The sequence below is a fragment of the Arvicola amphibius genome, chromosome 7 (assembly GCF_903992535.2).
Source record: "Arvicola amphibius chromosome 7, mArvAmp1.2, whole genome shotgun sequence".
Lineage (NCBI taxonomy): Eukaryota > Metazoa > Chordata > Mammalia > Rodentia > Cricetidae > Arvicola > Arvicola amphibius.
In genome coordinates, this window is record NC_052053.1 from 105949764 (window position 1) to 105960758 (window position 10995).

Sequence of the window (10995 nt, forward strand, 5' to 3'; positions counted from 1 at the left end):
TCTTCGTCAGATACACAAAATGAATGTTATTGCGTTTTTTTTTTTTTGTTTAGACGTGCTGATGCTACATGCTTCTCTGTTTTCAAAACCCAGTTATGAATGGTTCCACGTGAAGAGGTGTTTGTGGGTAGATTACAAAGTGAAAAAAATGGCACAAGGAAATGTACAAAACAACTAACCGACCCCAGCAGTCACAGTGGCATTGTGGGATAAATTCGGGTGTGTACTGTCAGCCATGGTCACGCACTATAATCATCTTGGGCTGCAGAGACAACTGAGTTCCTCTCAGGGAGAAACAACTTGGTTTCTCAGAGTATTCTAAATTGACTGAATTGGGGAGAAAGCCTAGGTTGTGCAGACAATTCTGGAAATCCATGATAGTTCATACAGATGCTTGTCACATTTGTATATCCCAAATGGAATTCATCTTCTCTGTAAGGCTTACTTGGCTTATGTATATTGTACATGCACTCTCAAAGGATGCACACACAAATGCACACATGCAAACACAAGCATTTTAAACTAGTAACTAAAGACCGTCTAGTGTGTGCCGCGTACTATGCTGGGTATTGGTGGAGTTGATGGCAGTCCATGGAGTTCTAATGGGTTATTTAAGAAAAAGCCACCTGCCCTTTTCACAAGATACCTTTGTGTCTAGTATTTATTTATTTATTTATTTATTTATTTATTTATTTATTTATTTATTTAAAAAAGATAACACTGGTTTGGGTAGAAATTTTGTCACCAGCTTTAACTTAGTCAATAGCTAATAGACCAAGTTAAAGATTTTGGGACCATTTTAGAGTAATGGCAAAATGTGAGGATTTTAAATCGGAGTGTCTGAGGTGGGTGGAACTACATGATCAGATTTGCATTTTTAAAAGATTAGATGAGGTTGGGTGAAGCAGGCATGGGGACGGGGTTTTGCTGCACCTCCCGGAACCTCCCTCCTATTAGTTTTTGAAATATGATGCTAAATGCTATGTCTATTTTATCTATCCACCCACTTAGGTATTTGTATGTGTGTGTGTGTGTGTGTGTGTGTGTGTGTGTGTGTATGTGTGAGCACACTGTGACACACATGTAGCAGTCAGAAGACAACTTGCAGTAGGTTTATTCTTCTACGTGTGGGTCTGTAGATCAAGTCATCAGGCTTGGTGGCAAGCACCTTATTGGCTCTCCTGTCCTGAATTTTATTTAAATGAAGGAAGGCTGCCATCTCAAGTAGAGTTGACTCAATGTATAGATGTCATTTTAACTCAAATTCTGTCAACTTGTATGTAAAGACAAAGCTTTCCTATACCCATTGATTAATACTAGACACTGATTAGAAACTTTTGCTTTTACCTAAATCATTCAAAGTGAGATTGTTGATCATTCAGAATAAAATTACTTGCCACCTGGAAAGCTACTTCAAGTGGCTATTGAACACCCAATAGATGGCTGGACATGACATTGGTAGAAAATACACTCCAAAATTAAGACTTAGTACTAATATGTCTCCTTAATGAATTTTAATAGTGATTACATGTTGAAATATTTTATATATTTGGGTTAAACAAAATGTATCATTAAAACGAGTTTTGCCTTAACGAAGCTGTGGCAAAGCACTGGAAAACTTAAAGTGACACGTGCAGGTCTCACTCGGTGACTGCTGGAGAATATTGGTCTAGTCTACGCACCGGAAGGGGGCTGGGCACGTTTCAATCAAGTTATGTGATTCCTGGCAACATCACAGAGTAACTTAGTAAATTTAGACTCCACATACTAGATTCAAACTTCAAATTCAAGTTTCCTTTTCCCATTTTTTTTTCTCACAATACTCACCACAATATGGCTGTAAATGTTAGTCTTAGCAAGGGAAATTATCGCCTTATCATCCAAATTAATGAGTTTTGGGCGGGGTTTAATCCTGGGCTCCATCTTCATAACCTCATCATCAAATTTCAACTCCTGCGAGAATACTAATCCTTCAGAATATTTCTTGCCTTCTTCTAGAATAACAGTGTTTAATGTAGAAAGTAAAGAGTGAACTTTGACCTAAAAAATATTTCAAATGTTGAAAATTCAGTTGCTTATTTGTTATTTCAAAAACCAAATAGGCTGTACAGAAAAGAATTGACTTTTGCAGTTAAACTACAATATCCACTTTAATAAATATATAAGCATACAACAAGATTATGAGCTAAGCATGGATGTGTCCATTCTCACCCATAAAGATTTCTTTAAACTGGAAAAGGATACATATGACATAGAACACAAACATGGGTCTAGAAATTATCAGACATAAAGCAGAAGGGATGGACGTGGCAGGGAAGAGCAGAAATGTAACTTCTAAGCAGAAACATATGCAGTGATAAAATTTAAGAAATGTAATGTTTGCCGGGCGGTGGTGGCGCACGCCTTTAATCCCAGCACTCGGGAGGCAGAGGCAGGCGGATCTCTGAGTTCGAGGCCAGCTGGTCTACAAGAGCTAGTTCCAGGACAGGCTCTAGAAACTACAGGGAAACCGTGTCTCGAAAAACCAAAAAAAAAAAAAAAAAAAAAAAAGAAATGTAATGTTTGGAACAAACAAACAGACAAATAAATAAAACAGGAAGCTCCTCTCTGTAGTTATTGGGTAAGCAATTATAGCAAGAACTGTGAATGAGTAAGTAAGAGCTATGCAAACAAGTGGACCTGACCCTAGAACAAAGCAAAGTAATTAAACATAGTATAATTTTTAAACTTAGCAGGATTGGAATCTATAATAAAGTAATAAGACACTATAGAAAATAATAGCACAAATACTTTAATAAATATATAAACAACTACTAAAATAAAAATACTTAATAAATATTAAAAAAACAAATGACTATAACAGCAGATTAATTGTCAGCCTGGAAGTCAGTACTGAGAAAAAAATCCAGGGCAAAGAATTAAGAGGTGCAATATTAGAGAAAAATAGAAAGTCATCTCCACATCTTTTAAACATGAATTCAGAGCCCCTTCCCCAGTGTGGATTTCAGAAGACTTAGCAGAGAACTGAAAAGAAGAAATAAAGGAACTAAGAGAAGAGAACTCTCCATAAGTAGAGACAAAATCTATAGTGCAGAGCTCATCAGGTGTGAACAGCAAGCCCGGTGTCTTGCTGGCACTGTGTCTGGATTGCCCTCCTCTTGGCTTCCTTGCCATTTGAGTTAAATGAACTACTGATTATTATTTGTCTGAGTTTCTGTGTGCTTGACTGGCAGAATCCCCTTATGAGAACAGTGAAAAATATAAAATGCCCAGAATTATATTTAATACAATATATTAAAGACAGAAGGAAGTCTTCTCAATTTGAATGAAGCAAGCCATCATCTTTCTAGACAAGAAGACAACGATTCAAAATAATTAATTCAGGGCAGGGAAACAGTCCAGGGGTAAGAGCACCTGCTGTGTAAGCACAGGAACCTGAGCTGGAATCCCCAGCACTCGGGTAAGAAGCATGGCTGTGTGCCTGTAACCCCAGCACGGAGGGACTGAGGCTGGGCTATCCCCTGAACTTGCTAGCTAGCCTGCCTAGCCAGGGGTGGGCAGGCTTCTGGTTCTGTAAGAGATCCTGTCTTAGAGCAACAAGGTTGTTCTATTAACGAGACTTAATAGATGAAGACGCCTGATGATGACCTACGTTGACCCCGACACGCACACACATTCATATGCACACACCACACACATATATTGCACAACCGAGACACTCACACACAAACACATACACACATTCATGCACACACACAAACACAACACACATATTACACAACCAACACACATATATCACACAACACACACAAATATACACATATCACACAATCAACACACACAGACAAACGCATACACATACATTTATGCACACATATATCACACAACCAACACACATATCACACAACTAACACACACAAATGTATACATACACACTTGTGCATACACACACAAACACACATGTCACACAACCACACACATACACACACACACAGACACAGACACACACACACACACACACACACAACCAGTTCATCCTAAATGAAGTTTCAGACTCACTACAATTTCAATCAAATCTTAAACTAGAGCTGATAAAACTGATTTAGAGTTTGAGGAAAAAATGATCAAGAATTTTTTCAAAAGGTGTTTTTAATAGAAACTGATAAGCTGATTCTAATTTTCCTGTGGAACCAAAATGTTCAAGAATAGATAAGAAAAGTTCTTAAAAGATGGGGCAAGAAAATTTATCCTATGGCATATTAAAATACATGATCAAGTTCGAGACCAGCCTGGTCTACAAGAGCTAGTTCCAGGACAGGCTCCAAAGCCACAGAGAAACCCTGTCTCGAAAAACCAAAAAAAAAAAATAAAATAAAATAAAATAAAATAAAATACATGATCAAGTTGTATTCAAGTTGTATTTAACCAAAACAAATGTGGTTAGAGTCCAAAGTAAGATAAATCAATCAATGGAACAGAGCAAAGATTTAACATAGGTTTCTTAAATTTTAAAATGGTTTTGATGAGAGATAGAATTTCAAAATACATCACAAAGGACAATGAGTAGACAGTATTCATCTAAGAAAACAAGTGGACTAGCTCTTCAAATCACACAATTTAAGGCAATTTCTAGGTAATATTTGAAAAGCCAAAAGTTTTAAAGTAAACTAAATAAGCACCGAGGAAAGAGGAATTTTTTATAAGATCTTTGAAAAAGGATATAAAATTCTTAATCCACACTGGGGCAGAGTAAGAGAACCAAAATGTGAGATATTCACAAATTACAAATTAAAATGTTAACCTTTGGTAAAGTTAAAAGACAACAGAAACTATTTGCACTATAAAATAAAGCATCAATGTCCATAATATATAAAATCAGTATGGAAGCAACAGCCTCACTGAACTAATTCAAGAATTTAACAGGTGACTTGCAATAGTGTGAATAATTTTAAGCATGTGAAGCCCGAAATATTCTTCATTTTGCTTAAGAAAATGGAAAAAATGATAGTGTACCATGCTGGCAAGGATGCAAAAAACAAGGCCTGTCACACTCTGGGGAAACATGTAAAATGGTCAAACCCTGTGGAGGAAATGGGGCAATGTCAAAAATTAAAACGTATATATCTGTTGACTTTCTATTTTTCTCATTAGCTCTCTCTTGCAATGAACTTCTATAGTCGTATAAAGATATGTGAATAATAATATTCACTCAAATGTTTTAAATAGCTAAAACTACATACGACTTGTATTTGTTATCAATACAGGAGAATTTAAATCAGGGTTTTACTGAATTGTATACAGCCACAGAAAGAAGTTGTACATCTATGAAACAAAATATGTTTGCAATGTATTGTGAAAAGCAAGGCTTGGAGCTTTATTCTACTAGCTTAGGCTGTGTGTGTTGTCATCTGTGTCAATAGAAAAGGATTGAAGATAAACTCACAGAACCATTAGGTGGATGTATTGGTAAAAAAAGGAGTGGGAGGTTAAGGAGGAGGTTTCTCATTTTTATTCTATAGGCATCTTTCCCAGTGATGCTATAAATGTACAATACTCCTATGATATGCTCACACAATGAAAGTATTCAGGCATCATAATAACACGGTTTGAAAATTCAGACCTTCACAGAACAGTCATTGTACACACACTCACACACACACACACACACACACGCACACACACACACACACACACACACACACACAAGCATGAGTAGGCATATAGAATACAAGCTCAGCATAACATTACTAGATTCAACCCCCAGCTAAGGAATCTCCGTTTTTAAAAAATGTGCAATGCATACCACTGTGATATACTCAAAATCAACGATGTACTCTGGCAAAACAAGGTCATGGTCAAAGACAAACCACTTGAACTGCCGATAGCCGCAACCGCAATGTCTTTGTCCTATGATAGAATCTAGAGTAAAAAAAAAAAAAATCAAGCAAGACAAACGTTCAGAATATAGCAAACCTCTTTACTCCAGTACAGATGAAGAAGTAACAACAAAACCTTACTACTAGTTTCCCGCAGCTATAAAATTGAGGGTGTTACAGGAATCTTCCTGTACCCCAACACAAAGGTCAGGATGATGATGACAGCCTTCCTCTACAGCTGGTGCTTATGCTTAGCATCCTGCCAGTGAATAAATGACCATGGAGTTTGGATAAATGTAGCACTCTGAGACCTTTATTAAAGGTTCCCTTTTATCATTTGAAAACTAATACCTACATACATTTGTATGAATACACTTGCACACACTCACACATAAAAACCTCCATCTGCATGGCTTCTGCAACCATGCGTTCAAAAACTGCCGAGCAGAACTTTATTTATTTTTTTTTTTAAAGAAAAATGTCTGTAGTAAACATGTAGAGATTTTTTTCTAGTCATTTATTCCTGGAATAATAAATACAGCCATGATTTGCAGCATTTCATTTATACTGCATTAGGTATTAAAGCAATATTGAGATGGTGTAATACATCCAGGAAGACTGTGTAGGTGACATATACATACTATGCTATTTGATATGGGTTTGATAATCCATGAAGTTTGATATCTATAGGTAGTGTGTGTGTGTGTGTGTGTGTGTCTGTGTGTATGCATACTCTAGAACTAATTCCCCAGATACTGAAAGTTGAGTGTGTAGGTGGGTATACATACATACATACATACATACATACATACATATAACTCTCCCACAAATAATAATGAAAATTGGTGAAATAATCACACACATATCTTATTAATGTGAGTAACAGAAAAATCATTAGTATCCAGAGGTAGGTTTTCATAGAAAAGTTTATAGGTCTTGGTAGGTGGCGTTTAGACCATTAGCTCTATTATAAACTGATGTGTTAATTAGAGATGTTTATACTGAGAAGTATGAAACCACACATTTTTCTTTTTGGCAGACTTACTTAGCAAATGTTTCTGAGGCATGAACACCGAGTTAACCATGGGATAGTTGGCTTTACTGATGGGCTCCTGTTCACGAGCCTGAACGCTCTGGCCAAGGAAAACCTTCGCAATGAGGATGGTGCCTAAATATGAAACATAGACATAATTTAACAAATATGACAAAGAATTCCTACGAGTCAATAAAAGTTGAAAAATTTCTAATCGTTACATATAAATAAATGATTTTTTCAATTTTTTTATTTATGTGTATATGTATGTGTCTGTGTGTGGGTTTGTACACACGAGTGCAGCATCTGTTCCAGAAGAAGGTGTCGGATTACATACAACTGGAGTTACCAGGTGGTTATGAACCACCCAATGTGGATGCCGGACCTGAGCTCTGGTCCTCTGGCAGAGCAGCCACTAAGCCATCTCTCCAGCCCCGTTTCTTTGTTTCCACCATACACAGGATATAAAATGTAAATCAGGAGAAGCTGCTTTAGAAAATGCATTTTGGGAGTATTAAGTCACAGTGAAGATGAGGCTTTTCTAATAATGGGAATGAGAAAGCATGATTTCAAAGTATCAGAGTTTATTTCAAGTAAAGAGTCCTTGATTTAGCAATCAGCTGGACTTTCTGATGACATTTATCTACTCGAAGGACTGTAAATCACGCACAGTTTACAGTTTGTAGTGAATTCCAGCGGAACTGCAGTCTGGGACCTGGGATGCTGTTCTCAAAGACTCAGTAAGTACATGAGTGCCCAACATGCCAGGCAGGCATTCTACTCCCACGCCTCACATCCCATCACAGCAGGTGCTCCAGCCTGAGCACAAAGCAAAGTTCTGCCTATCCAGTGCTCAGCCAGTTTGGTGACTGAGGGATGAAAGAATAGATGGGGGCCAGTGGCAGTGGCACCAGGATTTCTCCCTACTGCTTGTACTGACTTTTTGGAATCCATTCTCTTTGGATGGAGACCTTGCTCAGGCTGGATATAATGGGGAGGGCCTTGGTCCTTCTTCAGACCCCTTCCTCTGGGGAGTGATGGGGGGGAGCAAGAGAAGACATGACAAGCGGGCCTTTTCTCCCAGCCTGTAAGTAAACTCTCCCATACGCGTCTTGCAAGTTGGTTCTTGTACTTACACTGTGTTGTAGGAATTTGGCAGTTTCTGTATCTGGAATAGACGTAAGAATGAATAACTGTGTCTTAGAAGTACTTTGACCTTGAGAATCACTGTGGTAAACAGTAAAGAATCCTAGTAAAAAAACAGTGATTGTTTTCCATGATTTGTAGAATTATTGGGCTGGAGAAATGACTCAGTGGTTAAGAGCATTGCCTGCTCTTCCAAAGGTTCTGAGTTCAATTCCCAGCAATCACATAGTGGTTCACAACCATCTGTAATGAGATCTGGTGCCCTCTTGAGGAAGAGATCTGGTCAGTAGTCTTCATCCACTTAGACCATGAAACCCAATATGGACAAGGTCAACAGAACCACCATATATGGGCTTCCCATGCATGCTTCAGCATTGTCAGGGCATAAATTTCTTTTTCCCTTTTTTGCTGAAAGAGCATTGCCTCTGGCACACCTGAGGTTCCTGTAATATTGTGTATTGCACACGATACATAGTAAAGGACTAGTGTCACTGGGGGGGAGGGCATGTGACACTTTTCTTTAGTGAGACATATCGATTAGATTAGGGACCTTGGTATGAGGAAATACTTTACCCTGAAACAACCTTGTGTAATAATCAATAACTATGCCTCTGTACTGCTGTTCGGGGTTCAGTCTGTCAGAGAGTCTGGGCCTGCTTGCTGCCACAAAGACCTTATTTCATCTTGGAGTGCCTTCTTTCTTCAACCACCCCACGCCACAGAGTGCACCTTGACAGCACTGACGGCAAGGATAGCGTTTAGTAACTGAATCCATTATCATGCAGCTTGCCTCCTATAGAGCAATGGCTAATCCACAAGTCTCACAACTTGTCTCCTGCTGACGGGAAATCAATCAGGTTTTCTTGCCACCACCTTAGTGCGATGACTCAGGTCAATGAAGTCCAACCTTCCTGACTATTTTATCTGATTAGCTCACATACACGCCAATTCCTTTCTCTTTCCTGTGGAGTTGGTGTGAAGAAGTACATGTACATGCTTTTGAGTTCATTCTTATGATGCAACACAATATGAACAAACACCGACTTTGGATGAGATCTCTGAGTGACGCAGACTCTTGCCTTCGTCAGTGTCAGCGGATTGTTATTTACACAGCGGACACTGAGCGTTAGCTGACAGTGCAGCTAGCCTGCGAGAAGTGTGCCGCTACATTGGGGAGAATAACACAGAACAATTTGGACAGAATCTCTCGGATAAAATCAAGAATGAAGATGACCCGGAAGAGACTGAGGAGGTGAGGGACTCGCGACTTCAGAAGCACTGTGTGTATTAATTACCGTATCTGAGGAGGTCATAATCGGCTGGATTTTTCATCTCTTCCTTACACTTCTGCTGGAGGAACTCAATTCGGGGGCACTCGCACATACTGAGGCTGTTCACAAGGGTAACAGCTTCTCTTCTGAGAGGGGGCTATAAAGGGAGAAACAAATCTGAGGACTTCCTTCTACTCTTTTTCTTTTAAAACAAAATTGACAACATTTCTACTTCAATGCAGATGGCTTATTTTATATTTCTATGTCTGCCAAAGCAATCTGCAAGAAAGAGACAACCTCCAGGTGCTGCTTCATTATGCAAATTACTTTAAACATTCAAATCTTTGCAAATAGCTCTATAAAGAAGTGATAACGGAAAAAAAATGTTCCTGGGAAACTAGCCAAGTCAAGAGAACCCATAATGCCCTGTGGTGCAGGGGTCAACAGCTTTCAACAAGGACTTGTGGGAAGCTCTAGCTAACTCCAAAAAGAAGGGCCCATGGGGGTGAGGCACTACAGCCGCAAAGGATCTCATTCATCTCTGTGTATGCCACACAGTCTACGTTATTTTCCAGAAACAAAACATTTCTAATTGTGCACAAACATCTTAGCTTTTGTTGTGACAAACTTCACTTCTTCCAAATTGTATCAGGAGTAAGTACAGAGCACTCTAAAAAGCAAACAGAATCACTGTTCTGAATAAGAAACTAGAGCTATAAGAGATCATATGAGTATCCAGAGATGGGCAGAGAAATTGGCAGAATCACCACCTGAACTCAGATCTGTGTGTTCTTCTTACGACCTCAGAAATTTTAAATTTATCATTAGTTTTTGAGAAATAACCAAATTGTTTGGAATTATGTCTTTTCTGAAATGTCACACACACACACACACACACACACACACACACACACACGTTTCTTTTTCCTTTTTGTCTAATGGAAACCCAAAGCTACCCAAAGACGTAAAGTGTGGCTCCTGGGACTACAAATTCCACAGTTCAGCAAACGCTCTTCTCTCCCTGCAGTGAACAGCCCCACCTGCTCAGTTACGGTCTCTGTGCACAGCAGTGGGAAGCCACACTACAACCTTGGCCCTCAGGGAACAGAGAGAAGACAGGAACTATGAGCAATTACTAAAAATATACATCAAGATACATCAAACAAGACACCCTTCTTGAATGAATAGAAAGCAGTAATGGATGGTGGCTTGGGCAAAGGAAAATTATTTAAAAGGAGAAAATACATTAAGGTACATCATACATAAAAGAGTTATGACCATCATCCACTCGTTCTCCAGATTTTTACCGAGAACTTAGTCTATAAATATGGCCCTTGCCCTTATGCGCTCGTAGAGAAAGGTTTACAGATAATGGCATTTCAACATGAAGAAAGTCCTGCAACAACGATTCTCAAGTGATTGATACTTAATGAAACCAGTGCTTAGCAATTTGGAACACTGTCGAAGATTTACAATGGACTAGTGTGTGTAAATCTACATGTGAAGTTCGAGGAGCTGTTGGGTTGTATACAGTTTGCACCCCTCCTCCATTTTCTTGGGACTGACCCTATAGCCTCTTGAAGCTAGCGAGACAAGTGCTCTGCCACAAAACTCGAGTCTCAGGACTCCTTTGATTTTTTTTTTTTTTATTTTGAGACAAGGTCTCAGG

At 38.8% G+C, this 10995-nt stretch overlaps 1 protein-coding gene across 1 annotated transcript in view; it reads right to left on the bottom strand.

Annotated features, from left to right (window-relative positions):
- Lrrc9 (leucine rich repeat containing 9) overlaps window positions 1-10995 on the bottom strand; it is a 46910-nt gene that overhangs the window by 18125 nt on the left and 17790 nt on the right. Inside the window, exons 12-15 of the mRNA XM_038337839.1 lie at window positions 9351-9483; window positions 6922-7044; window positions 5804-5907; window positions 1828-2040 (exon numbers count right to left, since the gene is read on the bottom strand). Of these exons, the coding sequence (XP_038193767.1) occupies window positions 1828-2040; window positions 5804-5907; window positions 6922-7044; window positions 9351-9483 (573 nt within the window). The remainder of the gene's footprint in view (window positions 1-1827; window positions 2041-5803; window positions 5908-6921; window positions 7045-9350; window positions 9484-10995) is intronic.